General features: G+C 46.9%; 1 protein-coding gene across 1 annotated transcript in view; it reads left to right on the forward strand.

Moving 5' to 3' along the window:
• Nucleotides 1-22,622, forward strand: part of UBXN7 (UBX domain protein 7) — a 56,986-nt gene that overhangs the window by 13,360 nt on the left and 21,004 nt on the right. Inside the window, exons 5-6 of the mRNA XM_069727887.1 lie at nucleotides 8,634-8,746; nucleotides 19,003-19,149. Of these exons, the coding sequence (XP_069583988.1) occupies nucleotides 8,634-8,746; nucleotides 19,003-19,149 (260 nt within the window). The remainder of the gene's footprint in view (nucleotides 1-8,633; nucleotides 8,747-19,002; nucleotides 19,150-22,622) is intronic.

Here is a 22,622-nt window from a genome sequence, read left to right on the forward strand (position 1 = left end):
GCCATCAGGCGATCGCAGCTCTAAGTCTCCTAATGGGACTAATAAATGTAGTGAAAAAAGTGTTTAAAGTATGAAAAAGAAGAGAAACAGAAGTTCGAATCGCCCCCCCCCCCCCCTTTTTACCCCATTGACAATAAAACAAGTTAAAAAATGGACATATTTGGTATCGCTGCTTCCAGAAATATCCGATCTATCAAAATATAAGGTAAATTAATCGAAGCACCATAATTTCATTTTTTTTTTTGCAATAAAGTGCATTAACAGGCGATCATAATATCACATGTACTCCAAAATGATATAAATAAAAAATATCAGCTCATGGCACAAAAAAAGCCCTCACCCAGCCTCAGATTCCGAAAAATGAAGACTTGGAAAATAGAGACTAAAGCAAAAACTTTGTCTTACAAATTTTGTCTTCACCACTTAAATAAAAAAGAACCCATACTGTCCAGTCTCTATAGTTTGTGGTATGATCAGACCATGTTCCTACATGGTCAGGCACAGCCATTACACCGTACATAGCTGGCGCACATTTTATAAGATTGCAGAAAAATCCAGCTCACAGATGAAGTCCAATAAAGTGCATTTTATTTTCCAAGGTACATGAAGTAAAGCGCACCATGTCGCTCGAAACGCGTTAAAGGATTCCTGTACTCTCTATTTGTGAACACATAATTTTCATCTTTTCTTCGTGTACCTTGGAAAATAAAATGCACTTTTTTGGACATCATTTGTGAGCTGGATTTATCTGTTTTCTTCATTGGATGTTGCACCCTGCCCAGGTGCTTTCCGTGCTCCAGATGTGTGGAATCGCAGGTGGTGAGCTGGAATTTCTACTGTGATTCTGACATTTTCTAAGATTATCTCACCACAGGAACATATTTTTTTTTTGTTTTACACAACAAATTGTGCAACTTATTATTCTAAGATCTTTTATTTAAGATGTACTTTGCGGGAAAACGTCTTTTAAAGGAAACCTGTCAGCAGGATTGTGCACAGTAACCTACAGTGTCCCTTATACTGATTACAATGATACCTTGGTTGATTAAATCCGTCTTGTGGTTGTTGTTTAATCTTTATTGTCAGTTTTGAGTTAATGATATGCCCGTGCTCCGGGGCGGCCTGAGCGGGGCTATATTTGGTGCTCTGATTAGGTATTCATCTGTATGGCTTCTGACAGGTCACTGATCCCTCACTGACCTGCCCCCTAGTTTACTTACTGAAAATACTATTGATTGAAAAAAATTATAAAAAATCTCTTTATTGCTTAGTTGGGGGACACAGGTAAGCATGGGCGTGTGCTGCTGTTTCTAGGAGGCTGACACTATGCAAAAAAAAAAGGAAAATAACTCCTCCTTAGCATTATACACCCACCAGCAGGCACAAAGTACCTCAGTTTAAGCTTAAGGTACCTTCACACTAAACGATATCGCTAGCGATCCGTGACGTTGCAGCGTCCTGGCTAGCGATATCGTTCAGTTTGACACGCAGCAGCGATCAGAATCCTGCTGTGATGTCGTTGGTCGGGGCTAGAAGGCCAGAACTTTATTTGGTCGTTGGCTCTCCCGCTGACATCGCTGAATCGGCATGTGTGACGCCGATTCAGCGATGTCTTCGCTGGTAACCAGGGTAAACATCGGGTTACTAAGCGCAGGGCCGCGCTTAGTAACCCGATGTTTACCCTGGTTACCATCCTAAAAGTAAAAAAAAACAAACACTACATACTTACCTTCCGCTGTCTGTCCTCCGGCGCTGTGCTTTCCTGCACTCACTGTGAGCACAGCGGCCGGAAAGCAGAGCGGTGACGTCACCGTTCTGCTTTCCGGCCGCTGTGCTCACAGCCAGTACAAAGAAGCAGAGCGCCGGGGACAGACAGCGGAAGGTAAGTATGAAGTGTTTGTTTTTTTTTTACTTTTAGGATGGTAACCAGGGTAAACATCGGGTTACTAAGCGCGGCCCTGCGCTTAGTAACCCGATGTTTACCCTGGTTACCGGCATCGTTGGTCGCTGGAGAGCGGTCTGTGTGACAGCTCTCCAGCGACCAAACAGCGACGCTGCAGCGATCCGGATCGTTGTCTGGATCGCTGCAGCGTCGTTTAGTGTGAAGGTACCTTTAGTGTCTGTAGGAGGCAGACCTGGATCTGATCCCAGATCCGCATTTTCCTTTGCAGGTTCACTGTTTGGGTTCATTAATCTTTTTCCTTTATTTTTCAGGTTCATTTTTCTAGGGTAGCAGGGTGTAATGTCTCCCCCTGTTTTCCCGTATGTATGTGACCAAGAGAGCAGTGTGGTGTCACCCACATCGCCGACTCTCGGACCCGCAGGCAGGACTTTATCCCCTGTCACCCTTATGGGTGTCTCAGGGTGATTACTGGTGGCCAGTCCTTGCCTTTTCCCCTCCTCACCCCTCTCCTCGGAGAGGGCTGAGAGGAAGACTGTGGTCACCAGCAGTGACCTCCCCCCTTCTTGTAAGGGGTTGATGTCGTCTTCTGCACCATCTGGAGATGGTGCGCGGGAAGGAGGATCCCCGATGCCAGTGACCCTCTCCCACCTGAGGGCTCCTGATGTGATCCTCATCTGTGAAGAGGAATCGGGACCCACCTGCAGGTAATGTATGTTCCTTCCCCCGCAGCTGTGTGGGCAGGTCCCATCAAAATCCTGTTGCCTAATGGGGACAGGGCACCTGTAGCAGCAGCTGCTCCTTTCTTCCCCGGCAGCGCTGCACAAGCAGAATCGTAATAGGGACCATTAAAGGGCCACTGTCACCCCCCTCCAGCTGTTATAAACTAAAAGAGCCACCTTGTGCAGCAGTAATGCTGCATTCTAACAAGGTGGCTCTTTTAGTTTAGTGTTCATGTATTACTAAAATAAAGCACTTTGAAACTGTGCTTGTCAGACGCTCCCCCAGGTTCCCCGCCTTCCAGCGTCGGTCTGTGCAGGAATCTGCCCAGGAATCCCAGTCCCGCACTGTGCATAATGCATAACACAGTGCGGGGCGGGGATTCAGTAACAGGGTGGCCGCACTGCCCGCACAGGCGCAGTCAGGAACGCGGCATCTGAGCTATGACTGCCAATTCTCAATGCGCCTGCCCCAGGCAGGCACGCACAGCGCAGGCGCCGGATTTAAGAACAACAGCGCGCAGGGGGCGGCGACCATCGCCCCAGAAGAGATGAGTGATAGCAGTTGGGCGCTTCACAGAGGAGGCTTCAGACCCGCCTCCGTGGACAAAGATAGGCATTTTTGAAAAGTTTCAAAGCGCTTTATTTTGGGAATACATGAACAAAAAACTAAAAGAGCCACCTTGTTAGAATGCAGCATTACTGCTGCACAAGGTGGCTCTTTTAGTTTATAACGGCTGGAGGGGGGTGACAGTGGCTCTTTAAAGCCGCGGCCATTTTCTAGCTTCCTAGCCGCTCCTCCTGTCTGCATTCTCAGCCGAGCGCTTGAATTTCGCGCTCTTTTTAGACCTATAGGGGGGCCTCGCCGGGTCAGCAATCTCCGCAAGAGCCACGCCCCCGCATCACGCTCCTCTTTTCGGTGCCCTTTTTTTCTCTCCGCCCCTTCCCGATGGCCAGCCATTCAGTGGAACTCTTTTGTTTTTCGGGCTGGCAGGTCCTCTTAGCTGGCCACGCCCCCGGCGATTCAGCCAATCAGAGGGGCGCTTTCATTTTCCACCGGTTGGCAGATCTGCAAGGCTGACCACACCCCCTCTCGCAAGTCAGCCAACTGGATCTCTCCTTTCATTTTCACGACCAGAACTTAGCCACGCTGTGCAGCATGCTGCTGTGTCTGCGCTGTCGGGGCCATCTTGGATCCGTGTCTCTCCGTGGCAGATTTTGAGTCAGATGTGGATTCCCAGTCTGAATCTGACTCGTATGCGGACCAGGCTTCAAAGATGCAGCACATGGTAGATATCCTTATCTTGGCTATTACTCAGTCTCTTAAACTAAAAGAGGATGAGCAAAGAGGATGAGCAATCCGTTTCCTTCAAACGTGTAAAACGTCCTTCCCGGACCTTACACAATCACAAAGAGTTTGAAGCGACTATGGCTAAACATTAGGAACATCCTGAAAAGCGCTTCCCTGGAAGGAAGCAGCTAGACATACTTTATCCCTTTAATCCAGACCTTGTCGCCAAACGGGCTGAGTCCCCTAAGATGGACACGCCGGTCTCTCGCCTGTCCTCCAAAACATTTCTGTCTCTACCGGATGGTGCGTCTCTTAAGGACGCTACAGACAGGCAAATTGAGTCTTTGGGCCTTCGAAGCTACTGGTGCCTCCCTCTGCTCCAGCTTTGCTTTCACCTGGATGGCGAAATCCATCTCTGCCTGGGCCAAAATACTTTGTCAGGGCATCGCAACAGCAGCTCCCCCAGATGAGCGGGCAGATTTAGCAGACCAAATTGCTGACGCCGGTAAATATCTTCTGGCTGCCTCCTTTGATGTGGCCGCCTGTTCCGCCAGAGCAAGTAGCTTCGGCGCATCCTTTGGTTGAAGGCGTGGAATGCAAACCCAACTTCCAAAAAATCTCTCACCAGCCTGACCTTTCAGGGTTCTAGGCTCTTTGGGTCTAGACTTCCTCAGTCCAGGCCTAAACGTCCTTTCAATAGAAAAGGGCCCCTGCCCTTTCGTTCGTTTTGACCTTTCTCCTCTTCAGGGACTTCTTCCCAGCAGGACCGCTCGTCCACCCCAGGGGAACAAAAAAAGCCATCCTTCAAACCTGCACCTCACTGGAGGCCTAAGGGCCGCTCCTTCAAGATCTCTGGGTCCCGTTCTCACAGGTTTTCCTCTAAGTGACGGGTCACGCCCACCTGGAAATATGAGAGAGAGATCGTTGCGTCTGGTTACAAGATCGACTTTTCTTCCCTCCCAAGCAGACATTTGTTTCAGTCCCACCCGCCAAAACTTCAGTCTCAAGCCCCAGGCCATCTCTTCCCTTCTACACTCGGGAGTAATCGTACCCATTCCTTGGAACAAATGATTTTCAGGGTTCTACTCCAATCTTTTTGTAGTCCCGAAAAAAGACCCATCGCTCCAACCGATCTTGGACCTCAAGCAGTTGAACCGCCACGTTCGAATCCTCCAAATATTTATTTGAGCCTTAATAGGGGGGCACAGCACCCTCCCTAACTGTTGATACCACTTTTTGGGGCTTATGCGCTTTTGTTGTTGGGTTGGTACTTTGTTGAATTTTGTTGCTTCTACTGGTTTTGCAATAAACTGAGGTACTTTGTGCCTGACGATGGGTGTATACTGCTGAGGAGGAGCTATTATCCTTTTTTTGCATAGTGTCAGCCTCCTAGCGACAGCAGTGCACACCCATGGTTACCTGTGTTCCCCAATGAAGGCTCTAAGAAAAAGATTTTACGGTGAGTACCAAAAATCCCTCTCTTCATTATGCAGCCACTGGTGCTGTAGCAGGATACTATGTATAATACGCATTTATTCATTTTATTAAGGCATTTTGTTTTGTTGAATTAAAACAACATTAATCAAAATGTCACCGGTGGCTGCGCCTGCGCAGTATCATTTATTGCCTTTCGGTAGATGCTGCTGCGCAGGTGCTGGCTCCATTTTGGTAGAAAAAATATTTGGGGCTCCATCAAAATGGCAATGGTGCCTGTGCAGTAGCATCTATCGCATTCTGATAGATGCCACTGTGCAGACACTGCTGGCGCCATCTTGATGATATAGCCTAATTCTTTTTTTTTTCCCGTTAGCAATATGGCACTGGCTGTGGCGCCTGCGCAGCAGCATCTATCGGAATGCGATAGATGCTGCGCTGCCACCGGCGCCATTTTGATTGAGTGTTTTGGTTTTTTTTTCCAACAAAGCAAAAATGAATACATGTGTATTATACACTAGATGGTAGATTCTAACGCATCGGGTAGTCTAGAATATGTATGTAGTTTATTTATGAAGATTTTCGAATAATACATTGAATACACAGGATTCGGCCGGCCGGGCGCGACCAATTAGCGAAGCGTGGTTCAAATCCCGCACCAATTCGCGGCCGGACTGTGCCTGTCGCTGATTGTTCGCGGTCGGCCATGTGGTATATAGCACAGCCCACGGAGTGTATAGCACAGCCCACGGAGTGTATAGCACAGCCCACGGAGTGTATAGCACAGCCCACGGAGTATTATTATTTATTTATATAGCACCATTGATTCCATGGTGCTGTACATGAGAAGGGGTTACATACAAGTTACAGATATCACATACAGTAAACAAACTAACAATGACGGACTGATACAGAGGGACGAGGACCCTGCCCTTGCGGGCTTACATTCTACAGGATTATGGCGAAGGAGACAGTAGGTTGAGGGTTGCAGGAGCTCCGGTGTTGGTGAGGCGGTAGCTTCGTTGGTGATGAGGCAGCAGCGGTGTCAGTGCAGGCTGTAGGCTTTCCTGAAGAGATGAGTTTTCAGGTTCCGTCTGAAGGATCCGACTGTGGTTGATAGTCGGACGTGTTGGGGCAGAGAGTTCCAGAGGATGGGGGATATTCGGGAGAAGTCTTGGAGGCGATTGGATGAGGAGCGAATAAGTGTGGAGGAGAGAAGGCGGTCTTGGGAGGACCGGAGATTGCGTGAGGGAAGATATCGGGAGATTAGTTCAGAGATATATGGAGGAGACAGGTTAGGGATGGCTTTGTAGGTCAGTATTAGTAATTTGAACTGGATACACTGAGGGAATGGGAGCCAGTGAAGAGATTTGCAGAGGGGGGAAGCGAGGAGAGAGATGGATTAGTCGGGCAGCAGAGTTAAGGATGGACTGGAGAGGTGCAAGGGTGTTAGCAGGGAGGCCACAGAAAAGGATGTTGCAGTAGTCAAGGCGGGAGATGAGGAGGGCGTGCACAAGCATTTTAGTAGATTGGGGGTTGAGGAAAGGACGGATCCTGGAGATATTTTTGAGCTGGAGGCGACATGAGGTGCAAAGAGCTTGGATGTGTGGTTTGAAGGACAGGGCAGAGTCGAAAGTTACTCCGAGGCAGCGGACTTCGGGTACGGGGGAAAGCATCATGTCATTGACTGCGATAGATAGTTCAGGTAAGGAAGGTTTGTGGGATGGAGTATATAGCACAGCCCACGTAGTATATAGCACAGCCCACGTAGTATATAGCATGACGTCCCCTGAGGAAGGTTTCATTCCGAAACGCGCGTCGGGGTGGACGGTGCGGTGGCTGGTGCACACATTACGGGTATGGTTTGGGTCATTCCTTCTCCCTATGCTATGTTTTCCGTATTATACATGTATTGCGAAGCGGCTACTTAATTATGGGAGTGTGGCTGTTTACCAGCTTAGGCATCTACTGGCCTTATGTTGGCCCTATTGTGTGGAATTTCCCTATGTGCTACATATGATTTACCCCACGTACCGTCCGCTGCTCCGGTTGGGCATAGTGTGACACATTGTTTGCATGTTCCCTCTATGTTCACCTTGAACCTGTTTGTTGATCTTTTAATATAATAAACTATTTTTGATATTTTGGACTATAAAGACTGCCTTGGTGCTTCCTTTTGTGTTCCCACGTAGTATATAGCACAGCCCACGCAGTATATTGCACAGGCCACGTAGTATATAGCACAGCCACGCAGTATATTGCACAGCCCATGTAGTATATAGCACAGCCACGCAGTATATTGCACAGCCGATGTATATAGCACAGCCCATGTAGTATATAGCAATGTGGGCATCATATCCCTGTTAATAGTTATATACTCACCCTCCGTCGTCCCCCCGGATCCAGCTGAGGCGTTGACCGATGCTCCTTGCGACGCTCCGGTCCCAAGAGTGCATTGCGGTCTCGCGAGACCGCACGTCATCATCTCGTGAGATCGCAATGCATGGAGCAGTCACCGGAGCACCGCGAGGAGCGGGAAAGGCCTGTTCTGGATCCGGGGGGTCGACGGACGGTGAGTATATAACTATTTTTAATTTAATAATTAATTAATGCATAGGCAGCATCAATAGTAAAAAGTTGGTCACACAGGGTTAATAGCAGCGTTAACGGAGTGCGTTACACCGCAGCATAACGCGGTCCATTAGTGCTGCCATTAACCCTGTATGAGCACTGACTGGAGGGAAGTATGGAGCGGGCACTGACTGCTGGGGAGTAGGGAGGGACTAATTCTCGGCCGGACTGTGCTCGTCGCTGATTGGTGGCGGCCGCGACCAATCAGCGACGCGGGATTTCCGGGACAGACAGACAGACTTCCTGATACAGCGGCTGCATCATTTTTTTTTTTTTTTTCAAACAATATATTCAGTATGTAAAATAGGGGGCCGGTCAGTGAGAGATCAGTGACCTGTCTGAAGCCATCAGTATGAATACTAATCGGAGCACCACATGAAGACCCCCCACAGGCCGCCCCGAAACACGAGCATATCGTTAACTAAAAACTGAAAATAAAGATTAAGCAACCACCATAAGATGGATTTCATCACCCAGGCATCATTGTAATCAGTGTAATGGTGCTGATCTGACAGTGTGTAGGTTACTGTGCACAATTCTGCTGACAGATTTAAGTTTTACATTATCTACCAGGAAAATGGATATATAATTATGGGGCAACCCCTAAAATGAATTCATACCTAAATCTTGTTTTCCTGCTCTTCCTGTGTCTCCACAGTCCGACAAGAACAGGAGTTGCGGAACGGAGGAGCAGTTGATAAGAAATTGACTACGTTAGCTGACCTTTTTCGACCGCCCATTGACCTCATGCATAAAGGCAGTTTTGAGACGGTAAATGTTCAGTAATAAGTGTTTGTGTGCACGTTAACTTCTTATGTGTTATGTCATGTATTATCCTTGATCTTGATGTAACTATATTGTAATAGGCTCTGTTCGCATCGCATTCAGAGCCTATGGTGGTGGTAAACATCACAGATCGCGTCATTTAGAAGATGGTGAGAGGGAGAGCGCTACTTCACTCACCTCTGACTCGAGATGTGATCACGTCACGGAGCCGAACGTTGGCATGGTGGAAAGCATGCCAAGACGCATGAAAGCTGTGATTAAAAATCATGGTTATTCCACAAAATATTGATTTCTCCTTCGCCTCATTGGGGGACACAGACCGTGGGTGTATGCTCCTGCCAATAGGAGGCTGACACTAAGTGATACAAAAAAAGTTAGCTCCTCCCCTGCAGTATACACCCTCCTGCTGGCTCTCGGCTCCTCCCCTGCAGTATACACCCTCCTGCTGGCTCTCAGCTCCTCCCCTGCAGTATACACCCTCCTGCTGGCTCTCAGCTCCTCCCCTGCAGTATACACCCTCCTGCTGGCTCTCGGCTCCTCCCCTGCAGTATACACCCTCCTGCTGGCTCTCAGCTCCTCCCCTGCAGTATACACCCTCCTGCTGGCTCTCAGCTCCTCCCCTGCAGTATACACCCTCCTGCTGGCTCTCAGCTAACCAGTTCTTGCTTAGTGTCTGTAGGAGGCACATGGGTCTGTTTCAGACCCCAACGTTTTTATTTTATTGTTTACTTTTCTGTAAATTTTTATTTTTTAATTAACGGAGTGAAGGGGGCGACGGTTCCTTTCAAGGTTCCGATCTCCCCCGAACCATCAACAGGCGAGCACGGCGAGTATACCTCCCCGTACCCTCTCCTGCGACGTGGGAAGCCATGCCTGAGTTCACTTCAGGGGCGACGGTTCCTTTCATGGTCCCGATCTCCCCACACCAGCAGCAGGCGACCACATGGAGTGTCGCCTCCATGTATCCTCTCCTGGAGCCAGGCCTATAGCCGGACAACTGGCCCTGTCCACCCGGACTGAACTCCGTGGCTGTACAGAGGCCCCTCTCTATGGCGTCCGAGCAGCCCCCACTGTCCCACCACTGTGAAAGCGGATGGCACAAGGAGGCGGACGGCTCCGTAGTACATGCCTGCACAAGGTGCAATCTTGCCTTGCGCAGGCATGTACTATGGAAGACAGAGAATGAACTTCAATCCAATATTGCAGCCAGCATGCAGCCAGCGGGTAAGGAAAGGGTGAATCAAACACCCAAAAACCCCGCCTCCATGGCTGAATATTGTTCCCTCCAAATTCAGGTGACAGTGTCCCTTTAAAGGTGCATGACCAGTATTCTCTGGTCTTAAAGGTGCATGACCAGTATTCCCTGGTCTTAAAGGTGCATGACCAGTATTCTCTGGTCTTAAAGGTGCATGACCAGTATTCCCTGGTCTTAAAGGTGCATGACCAGTATTCCCTGGTCTTAAAGGCGCTTGATCAGTCCGAGGAGCCCTCCGCCGCCGACCCCATCTTTATCCTCTAGTTCCCCTCAGTGGACTTCTTCACTGACCAATCCATGGTTCTCTGACCAAGAGATTGAATCCCTCTGTGTACCCTCTGTGTTTGGAGTGCTCGCAGGACCAATATACATGGTCCCTATCCTACATGGGAGCCGTCGGCTAGCAGGGGCCGCAAGTATTCTAGAAACGTGCAGGCGTCTAGAAACATACAGGCATCTAGAAAACGGAAGTTTTTCGTTTCCTGCTCCCTCACCAATGATTTGATGACAACAAGGCTCTGAATATGGATTGGATATTGCCTGAGCTTGCCAGAGCTTCAGAGACTAAACTCCCTCGAGAGCATTTGCCATTCAATTCGGATAAGCGATTCACTGGACAGAAGCCTCTACGTGGGATGCCATGCCTGGCCTGTTTTTTAAGGGCGACGGGTCCTTTAAAGGGCACCGATTTCCCCACACCATCAAGAGACGAGCACACGGAGTGTCGTCTCCATGTTTCCTCTTCTGCATCCAGGCCTAACGCCAGACAACCTGTCCTGTCCACCTGGAGACCTGTACTCTGTGGACATATAGAGGCACCTTTTTTGGCGTACGAGCTCCCCCCTCTGCATCACCACTATTTAGTGGATGATGCAAGAAGGCGGACAATTCCTCTCCACTTCCCTGTTAAGAGGTTGATGGATCGAGGGTGCCTAATTTTTATCTCTGCACCGTGAAAAGAGGAGATGGCAAGAGACTATGACCTGCTGGATGCAGCCGCACATTCTGCCATGGGGCAGATTAACCGGGTAAAATACCCTGTGGTATTCCTACCAGAATCCCTACCTGATGGGTCATCAATTAAAAACACCACGGACTGTCAGATAGCAAATCTGGTTCGTTCCGTCTTGCGGCTTCGAGTCCAGCGCTCTATCCTCCCTAGCGGCCGCATGGATTGCTAGAGCAATGATCTCCTGGCTGGAGACCTTAATTACCTTGATTCACACCAGCATCAACTGGCCAATCAAATCCTTTGAGCGGGAGATTGACAAAGGATTGTATAAGGATTGTCCAGCACAGTCTAGATCTAAGGGATCTTGGTTCCAAACAGGGGAACGAAAAGTAAGATCGACGCTGGACCTCAAACTTCTAACAACCTTTGACATGGTCCTCCTTCTTTGGATGGAGTTCCTCTGCTCAGCCATTACTTCAACAGAAAAAGGTGCAGTTTCCGGAATCCATCGACATTCGGGTCGCTTGCCCTCTGCAAAAATTCCTTCGCCTTTCCATTCGTCAACAGCATTTTCATGTCACAACCTTGTGCTTTGGCCTTGCTTCCGCACCCAGAGTGTTCGCTCGGGTCATGGCGGATGTCATGTTTATCTTGCACTCTAGAGGCGTGCTCGTCCTGCCCTGTTTGGTCTGTCTAGCCGCCCTTCCAGGACTACGCTGAGTCGTCTATATCTCTTGCGATACCTTCTCTCCTGGGCTGGCAGCTACACTTAGACAAGTTCTCCTCATTTCCAGCCCAGCAGATATCCTTTTTGAGGATGATCCTGCACACTTCTAGAAGGATGGTAATTCTTCCTCGAGACAAGGTCATGGCCCTTCAACAGGGAGCTCGCGCAAGGAGAGTTCTGAGGACTTGATTACTCACCCCTCATTTCATTCGATTTGCTAAGAGAGTTCTGAGGAAAAATGGTGACGACAATGGAAGCGCTTTCCTTCGCTCCGCTCGTTTTCAGCAAGTCAAATAGACTTTTAGACAATAGTCTCTGAGCTCCTTCTTTATCCAGGGCCTTTCTCCCGGTTCAATGGTTATTAGTAACTACCAATGCCAGTCTTCTTCTCCCCATCATTGTTCTGGAGATCCGAACGGTAGTCTTACATCAGGTCCACTGCCTTCTGGCGGGTCACCCTATCCGAATTCAATTGGATAATGCCACGGCGGTGCCTTACGTCAGTCATCTAGCAGGTACCCACGATCAGGCCCCATGACCGAGGTACCTCACTTTCTCTGATGGGCCGAAGTCTATTATTCGGTGATCTCGGCAGTATATATCCCAGAAGTAGAACTCTGAACGGCAAACAAATTCAGCCGTCAGGGTTCCGCCTCAAGTCAGTGGGAACTTCTCCCCGAAGTCTTCCATCAGATCTGTCCTTACTGGAGCTCTCCAGTTGTAGGTGGGATGACATCCAGACTGAAGGCCAATGTACTCGAGTTCGTGGTTCGGCCTCGAGATCCAAGAGCCATCGCTCTCCATGCTCTGGTTCTGCCGTGGTACCAGTTTCCATAACTCCCCTTCCACTGCTTCCAAAAGCCTCTCGGAAGCAGAAAGGGGCCCCAGTGATCCTCAGAGATCCGCACTGACCACGGCCGTTTTTTGTTTGCGGAGCTAGTATCTTCTCGCCTTATCGCAGCACAACTGCAAGTAGGGACTTTCTCACAGGGAGTTTTCACACGTAGTTCTTCCCTATCGCATACCGTTAGATCATTGAGACCTTATTATTCCTAGGAGCCTTACAGTAGGCTCCTTTTTCATCCGGGCAGACTTTACTATCAGGGAAAGTCGTCCTGTTCTCCTCTGCGATATTCTCACTCTGACGAGTCTTCGGAGCTAGCTTCTCTGCTCTTTCAGACTTTTTTTCCCTTATTATCTTCGAGACAAGGTTATCCTCAGGCCATCTCCATCCCTTGTTACCAAGGTGGTACTGTATTACCACTGTTATGAGGGCATAGTTCTTCCCTCATCTCTTTTGGCTCCAGTCCACAAAATGAAATAAGATCCCCCATATTCTGGACGAAGTGAGTGCTCTGAGTAGGTACGTCTTGAGGACAGCGTCCTTCTGAAGGTTGGACATTATATTTGGGCTTCCTGACGGTAGAGGAAGGCTTCCTGACATTTTCAGGAAGGGTTTAGCCGTTTCATCGACCATGATAACATGGTGAATTCTTTTCACCATCCAGGAGTCCTTCCGTGCTAGATGTCAGCCTATCTCCCTGTCTATCAAGGGTTCTAGGCACCAGGCGTCAGCAAGGCACGCCTGCAAGCTTGCGGATTCGTCCAGTCCGCATGCATTCTTGAAGCACTATAATTCCCACACTTCCACAGATGTGAGTCTGGGCAGGCGGACTCTGCAGGCCGCGGTGGCGCAGTTGTAAGTAGCGGTTACACAGGGCCTGATCTATTGTTGTCCCCACCCAGGGACTGCTTTGGGACGTCCCACGGTCTGTGTCCCCCAATGAGGTGAAGGAGAAATAGGGATTTTTGTGTACTCACCGTAAAATCCTTTTCTCCGAGCCATTCATTGGGGGACACAGCTCCCACCCTGTTATTAGCTTATGCTTGTTTTTTAGAATATGACATGCTATACGCTCATATATTGTTATTGATCTCCTACTGCTTTTGCACCGAACTGGTTAGCTGAGAGCCAGCAGGAGGGTTTATACTGCAGGGGAGGAGCTAACTTTTTTTGTATCACTTAGTGTCAGCCTCCTATTGGCAGCAGCATACACCCACGGTCTGTGTCCCCCAATGAATGGCTCGGAGAAAAGGATTTTACGGTGAGTACACAAAAATCCCTATTTCTGAACTCTTTCTGAGTTAAAACATTAGTATTGTTGTTTCTAAATGATTATGAGCTTGTTTTTTTTTTTTTTTTGCATTATTTGAGGTCTGCAAACAATACATTTTTTTTTTTTTTTTATTTTGACCATTTCTCATTTTCAGAAAATAAATACAAAATTTATTGGTTGGAACTTCAGAGATATGTTGTCAGTAGTTTATAGAATAAAAGAACAATTGACATTTGACTCAAAAATATACCTGTCTTAAACGGAACCTATCACGTCATCTCTAGCATCAAAACTGTCCCCAGTGCGTTGTTAGTGATGTAATGTGCAGCACTAACACAGTTTTTTAATTAAAATCAGTGCTGTAATGATGTCCAAAAAGCACTTTCTATAGTACCTGCTCACTTAGTCACAGTGTGCTTCATTTTCTGTTCGGTCACCGCTCACTCAGGTTGATTGATTTCCCTGGTGGCGCTGACATCACTAGAATCCTGCGCTTGCGCAGTGTAGCGCTTGGAGCCGTGCTTATGCAGTGTGTAGCCCGGAGCCGGCCACGCTCGTGCAGTTTGATTTGGGGAGCCGTGACGCGCGGCTGCCCGCTCTACGCTGTGCAAGCACAGGATTCCAGTGATGTCTGTGCAACCAGGGAAATCAATCAACTTGTGTGAGCCGCGACACCCGTGACTGAACAGAAAGTTCCCCCTTAGTGGGGGAGAGAGACCAGGTTGTAGGGAACCTTTTAAGGAGTGCTGAAATAGAATAAAAACATGATAATAGCATAGGCAGTTCTGCTATTACACATGTTACTTTTCTGATTTCAGAACCCCTTAAAAGGAGAAGTAATGTAGTAAATGAAGAAATCCTGAGAAGACCCATTGACTTCAGTGCGGGAGAGCACAATGTTCTGCATCCTGTAAGCACAAAATGTGAGTTGGGTATCTCATCCCTGATTGTATGCACTTTCCTACTTAGCTTAGTGAGGCTCACCCACGGTTTTTTTTTTTTTTTTAAAGTTATAAAATAAATATTGGCCCAAAGTAGCTTTCAAGTAATTCCCCAGAAAGTACCGTTTTGTTTGGACTAGAAGACACACCGCAGGTTTAGACTGCAGAAAATGGGGAACACATTTTATCTTTTAACCCCTTTCTGTCATTGGACGTACTATTCCGTCCATGTGGGGTGGGCCTAAATTCCCAAGGACGGAATAGTACGTCCAGGGCGATCGGCCGTGCTCACGGGGGGAGCGCGGCCAATAGTGGCCGGGTGTCAGCTGCCTATCACAGCTGACATCCGGCGCTATGTGCCAGGAGCGGTCACGGACCGTCCCCCCGGCACATTAACCCCCGACACACCGCGATCAAACATGATCGCGGTGTGCCAGCGGTTTAGGGAAGCGTCGCGCAGGGAGGGGGCTCCCTGCGGGCTTCCCTGAGACCCCCGCAGCAACGCGATGTGATCGCGTTGCTGCGAGGGTCTCCTTACCTCCCTCCCTGTAGCAGGCCCGGATCCAAGATGGCCGCGGCATCCGGGTCCTGCAGGGAGGGAGGTGGCTTACCAAGTGCCTGCTCAGAGCAGGCGCTTGGTAAGCCTGCATTGCTCTCAGACAGATCGGTGATCTGACAAAGTGCTGTGCAAACTGTCAGATCACCGATCTGTGATGTCCCCCCCCTGGGACAAAGTAAAAAAAAAAATTTCCACATGTGTAAAAAAAAATTCCTAAATAATGAAAAAAAATATTATTCCCATAAATACATTTCTTTATCTAAATAAAACCAAACAATAAAAGTACACATATTTAGTATCGCCGCGTCCGTAACGACCCAACCTATAAAACTGTCCCACTAGTTAACCCCTTCAGTAAACACCGTAAGAAAAAAAGAGGCAAAAAAACGCTTTATTATCATACCGCCGAACAAAAAGTGGAATAACACGCAATCAAAAAGACAGATATAAATAACCATGGTACCGCTGAAAACGTCATCTTGTCCCGCAAAAAAGGAGCCGCCATATAGCATCAGCAAAAAAGTAAAAAAGTTATAATCCTCAGAATAAAGCGATGCAAAAATAATTATTTTTTCTATAAAATAGTTTTTATCGTATAAAAGCGCCAAAACATAAAAAAAGATATAAATGAGGTATCGCTGTAATCGTACTGACCCGAAGAATAAAACTGCTTTATCTTTTTTACCAAACGCGGAACGGTATAAACGCCTCCCCCAAAAGAAATTCATGAATAGCTGGTTTTTGTTCATTCTGCCTCACAAAAATTGGAATAAAAAGCGATCAAAAAATGTCACGTGCCCGAAAATGTTACCAATAAAAACGTCAACTCATCCCACAAAAAACAAGACCTCACATGACTCTGTGGACCAAAATATGGAAAAATTATAGCTCTCAAAATGTGGTAACGCAAAAAATATTTTTTGCAATAAAAAGCGTCTTTCAGTGTGTGACGGCTGCCATTCATAAAAATCCGCTAAAAAACCCGCTATAAAAGTAAATCAAACCCCCCTTCATCATTAGGGAAAAATTAAAAAATTTAAAAAAATGCATTTATTTCCATTTTCCCGCTAGGGTTAGGGTTTGGGCTAGGGTTAGGGTTTGGGCTAGGGTTAAGGCTACAGTTAGGGTTGGGGCTAAAGTTAGGGTTAGGGTTTGGATTACATTTACGGTTGGGAATAGGGGTTGGTATTAGGGTTAGAGGTGTGGTTAGGGTTACTGTTGGGGTTAGGGGTATGTTTGGATTAGGGTTTCAGTTATAATTGGGGGTTTCCACTGTTTAGGCACATCAGGGGCTCTCCAAATGCGACATGGCGTCCGATCTCAATTCCAGCCAATTCTGTGTTGAAAAAGTAAAACAGTGCTCCTTCCCTTCCGAGCTCTCCCGTGTGCCCAAACAGGAGTTTACCCCAACATATGGGGTATTAGCGTATTCAGGACAAATTGGACAACAACTTTTGGGGTCCAATTTCTCCTGTTACCCTTGGGAAAATACAAAACTGGGGGTTAAAATATAATTTTTGTGGGAAAAAAAAAGATTTTTTATTTTCACGGCTCTGCATTAAAAACTGTAGTGAAACACTTGGGGGCTCAAAGTTCTGACAACCCATCTACATAAGTTCCTTGGGGGGTATACTTTCAAATATGGGGTCACTTGTTGGGGGTTTCTACTGTTTAGGTACATTAGGGGCTCTGCAAATGCAATGTGACACCTGCAGACCATTAAATCTAAGTCTGCATTGCAAATGGCGCTCCTTCCCTTCCGAGCCCTCCCATGCGCCCAAACGGTGGTTCCCCCCCACATATGGGGTATCAGCGCACTCAGGACAAATTGGACAACAACTTTTGTGGTCCAATTTCTCCTGTTACCCTCGGAAAAATACAAAACTGGGGGCTAAAAAATAATTTTAGTGGGAAAAAATTTTTGTTTTATTTTTACGGCTCTGCATTATAAACTGTAGTGAAGCCCTTGGTGGGTCAAAGTGCTCACCACACATCTAGATAAGTTCCTTAGGGGGTCTACTTTCCAAAATGGTGTCACTTGTGGAGGGTTTCAATGTTTAGGCACATCAGTGGCTCTCCAAACGCAACATGGCGTCCCATCTCAATTCCTGTCAATTTTGCATTGAAAAGTCAAACGGCGCTCCTTCCCTTCCGAGCTCTCCCATGCGCCCAAACAGTGGTTTACTCCCACATATGGGGTATCAGCGTACTCAGGACAAATTATACAACAACTTTTGTGGTCCAATTTCTTCTCTTACCATTGGTAAAATAAAACAAATTGGAGCTGAAGTAATTTTTTTGGTGAAAAAAAGTTAAATGTTAATTTTTATTTATACATTCCAAAAATTCCTGTGAAACACCTGAAGGGTTAATAAACTTCTTGAATGTGGTTTTGAGCACCTTGAGGGGTGCCGTTTTTAGAATGGTGTCACACTTGGGTATTTTCTATCATATAGACCCCTCAAAATGACTTCAAATGAGATGTGGTCCCTAAAATAAAATGGTGTTGGAAAATTGAGAAATGGCTGGTCAACTTTTAACCCTTATAACTCCCTAACAAAAAAAATTTTTGGTTCCAAAATTGTGCTGATGTAAAGTAGACATGTGGGAAATGTTACTTATTAAGTATTTTGTGTGACATATCTCTGTGATTTAATTGCATAAAAATTCAAAGTTGGAAAATTGCGAAATTTTCAAGATTTTCGGCCAAATTTCCGTTCTTTTCACAAATAAACGCAGGTAATATCAAAGAATTTTTACCACCATCATGAAGTACAATATGTCACGAGAAAACAATGTCAGAATCACCGGGATCCGTTGAAGCGTTCCAGAGTTATAACCTCATAAAGGGACAGTGGTCAGAATTGTAAAAATTGGCCCGGTCCATAACGTGCAAACCACCCTTGGGGGTAAAGGGGTTAATTAAAACTTCTCTGGTGGTGTGAAGTGGAGGGGTCATTATCACTAATTTTAATGCACTAGGGTAGGATAGGGAGGTAATAAATCTATTGTTAGCTCTTTGCAGTGTGTATTATATGATCTGTCTACAGTGTATAATCATGATATGCAGCGCTGTCTAATGATGAAGCTCCCTGCAGCAACTACTGCCTTGTTATTTGTTATAGCTGACAATAACAGGATCCCATGCTTCTGGCCAATTCTGATATAAAGGATCTTGGCTAGGTTTACTTAAGCTACACAAGGCTAAGTTTAGGTACGCAGGACGCATGCGGAAGTTGGTTGAGCTTAAGGTAAGCATTCTGCAGCACCATGCTGCGAACTCAAACGCTAATGTGAACCCGGGCTAATACCCTGTTACCTGCAGACTGGGACTTTAGTGGCTCACAGTTACATAGCAAATAATAAAATTGATCAGCATGCAACATTGATCCAATATACATTGTCTAAGTGCTGAATACATGATTCATTAATGTTAATTTTAATAATTTTACGCATGAAAAACATTAAAAAAAAATAAAATAATGGAAAAATAGCTCTAGCTCCCAAAATTTTGTCTGCCCACAAAATGCACCTATTCCTGCCAAATGACACTTTCCCATTATATAGTGAGGGAGTTGTACGGCAAGCATGCTGAATTGGCATGGCAGCTGACTTCCTATTGCTGTATTTCTGCAGAGTACATTAATCTGGAGTCTGTTTATAATCATAAACATTTTTTTTTTTTTTCAGGCGAAGGAGTGTGGGCAACTGAAAAACAAGTGGCTGATGATCAATATCCAGAACGTCCAGGATTTTGCTTGTCAGTGCTTAAACCGTGACATATGGAGCAATGATTCTGTGAAGTCATTAATAAAGGAACATTTTATATTTTGGCAGGTAGGTTCCCTCTACTAGGATGTATTTATGGTATATCCAGAAAAACAGTGGCAAAAAAAAGAAATATATCTGTATATCAATGCACAGTTGCACATGCACTGTGGGAGGACTATGTATCTTAGGCTGATACAATGCGGAAATCTCCAAATATATGTAGATTTTTGGAGCAGAAATTGTTTAGCATGCACTATAAAACTGCGACATTAGTTTGACAGAAATGTTTAGTACCATCAGGTTTACATCTGTAATAGGCAAGCCCTGCATGTATTTCAGATGTCTAACAGCCATGAGATATGCAGCCGCAGGGTCTTGAACATATTATTTGACCATGCCGAAGACACCTGAGCGTGCTCTGATAAGACTTTATCTGATGTTCGCTGATTTGAGCACCCAAAAGAGCTTGCACTGGTGTGCATTAGTCTGTTAATTATTAGTGTTTTTTCCAAATATACCTCACTTTACTTTTAAAGGGCTATTCTGAAGTTCCTAAATTTCTTTTAAACAGCATGAAAATAAGAAAGTTTGCTATTGACTTGTTTTTTTTCTATCTGCTGTCATTGAGAGCTTTTATGGTGTAGAACTGGTAACTACAAGTAGTTCCATTCCAGGAGAGGTGTTAACTCCTAACATCCCAGCCAGCTCACGGCAGTCCATTGATTTCTATATAGCAGTTATCTGCACACCTCCCTCCCATCACTCTTGTCTTCTCGAGGGATGCTGTTATAAATTTTGCAAAATTTCTAGCCCCCAGTTTTCACAGCAGGTCTTCTAATCACAGCTCTCGGCTCTCATTCTGTTTGTGATCACATTTTTCTTGATCACTAAGGATGTGTACAGTGGCGTAACTACCACGGTCACAGCAGTCGCCACTGCGACCGGGCCCGGCAGGTCAGGGGCCCGGCAGGTCAGAGGCACCCAACACCATGTTGCAGTGCAGGAGATCCCTCCCGCGCGGCTACAGTCAGAGGCGTATCTAGGGGGAGGGGGGCAGCCAGGGTATGTGAGAGTTAGGAAGCAGCTCCAGTCAGCACGGTGAGACAGCGTCTCCTGCTCTGCTGCCCCGGGCAGAAGGCGAGAGCGGGAGAGGTGCGGGACAGAGCTGCTGTAAGCAGGAGAAGCTGAGGAGCTGCACGTTTATATCAGCCTCCCCTTTACCAGAGAGGAGAGTGTGAGATGTGTATATGAGCTGGTGTGTTTGTGTGTGATATCTATAGTTTGTGTGTGATATCTATAGTTTGTGTGTGACATCTGTAATGTGTGTGATATCTGAAGTGTGTGTGTGTGATATCTGTAGTCTGTGTATTCTCTCTCTCTCTCTCTCTCTCTCTCTTCTCTCTCTCTCTCTCTCTCTCTCTCTCTCTCCCTCCCTCCCTCCCTCCCTCCCTTGTGCCTGTCTCCCTTGCCTTCCAGTCCTCGTGTGTCCCATTGTGCCCTTCTCCCCTTCCTCCTAGTCCCTGTGTGTCCCCTTGTGCTTGTATCCCTTGTCCGCGTGTGTAGCCTTGTCAGTGTCCTTTGCCCACTAGTCCCTATGTGTCCCCTTGCGCCTGTCTCCCTTGTCCCCTTATGCTTGTGTCCCTTGTGCCAGTCTCCCTTGCCCATTAGTCCCTGTGTGTCCCCTTGTCAGTCTCCCTGGCCAACTAGTCCCTATGTGTCCCCTTGTGCCAGTCTCCCTTGTCAGTCTCCGTTGCCCACTAGTCCCCTTGTAACCTTCTCCCCTGCCTCCTAGCCCCCATGTGTCCCCTTGTGCCTGTCTTCCTTGCTCCCTAGCCCCCCCTATGTTACCCTTGTGCCTGTCTCCCCTAGCCCCCTTGTGTCCTTCTCCCCTGCCCCCTAGTCACCATTTGCTTGTGTCTTTCTCACTGCCCCTGTATGGAGGGGCTGCATTACACTGAGGGGGACTGCATTATATTCTATGGGGGTTACATTGTATGGCAGGGCTGCAGTATACTCTGTGGGGTGGGTGTATTATACTATATGTGGGCTGCATTATACTGAATCGAGGACTGAGGAATATATTATACTATATGAAGAACTAGGGTGCATCATACTATGGAAAGTGAATTGTACGACATAGATGACGATGGCGGTGCATTATACTATATGGAGCACTATGAGGAGTGTATTATACTATATGGAGGACTGAGCAGTGTATTTTAATTTATGGAGGACTATGTGGAGTGTATAATACTAAATGGAGGACTGAGGAGTGTATTATACTATATGGAGGACTATGAGGGGTGTATTATACTATATGGAGCACTACGAAGAGTGTATTATGCTATATGGAGCACTATGAGGAGTGTATTTTAAAGGGAACCTGTCACCCCCAAAATCGATGGTGAGGTAAGCTCACCGTCATCAGGGGCTTATCTACAGCATTTTGTATTGCTGTAGATAAGCCGCCTGAAAGAGGAGAAAAAGAGGTTAGATTATACTCACCCAGGGGCGGTCCTGCTCCGATGTGTGTCTCAGGTCCGGAACAGGGCCTCCCATCTTCATTCCATGACGTCCTCTTCTGGTCTTCACGCCGCGGCTCCGGCGCAGGCGTACTTTGTTTGCCCTGTTGAGGGCAGTGCAAAGTACTGTAGTACGCAGGCGCCGGAAAGGTTACAGAGGCCCGGCGCCTGCGCACTGCAGTACTTTGCTCTGCCCTCAACAGGGCAGACAAAATATGCCTGCGCCGGAGCCGCGGCGTGAAGACCAGAAGAGGACGTCATGGAATGAAGATAGGAGGCGCCGGAGCGGACTGGAGACACCCATTTGACCAGACCGCAGCGGGACCGCCCCTGGGTGAGTATAATCTAACCTCTTTTTCTCCTCTTTCAGGTTACATCGGGGCTTATCTACAGTATTATAGAATGCTGTAGATAAGCCCCTGATGACGGTGAGCTTACCTCACCATCGATTTTGGGGGTGACAGGTTCCCTTTAATATATGGAGGAGTGTATTATACTATATGGAGGACTGAGGAGTGTACAATACTATATGGGGACTATGAGGAGTGTATTACACTATAAGGGGGTGCATTATACTTCTTATATGGATCCCCGTGACTTTTATGTTAGCCCCTGATGAGTATAATGGTTTATTTTATTTTATACATTACATAACAATGGCAGTACGGGGGACAAATATATGCCAGGATGGGGCACTGGATAGTTATGCAACTGAGGTCACACTATACAACTTTGCAATAAAGCTATAGTGTGCAAAATTAATAAGGAAAATGTGAATTTGGGTGGAAAATATTTTGGCATGGTGGGGGGGGGCCCGGGGCCCCATTTGAAACTTCGCACCGGGGCCCATAACTTCGTAGTTACGCCACTGGATGTGTAATACCGAATTGCGGATATTGATTTTCTGTGTGTGCGGCAATTCACTTTCCCGTGCTCTGCATTTCCATTTAGTAAGATTTCTAAAAGGGATAGTAATTTCCTCTTGAGACTGGAAAAAAACAAGATTATAATAATTTG

This window comes from Ranitomeya imitator, chromosome 5 (genome assembly GCF_032444005.1).
Source record: "Ranitomeya imitator isolate aRanImi1 chromosome 5, aRanImi1.pri, whole genome shotgun sequence".
Lineage (NCBI taxonomy): Eukaryota > Metazoa > Chordata > Amphibia > Anura > Dendrobatidae > Ranitomeya > Ranitomeya imitator.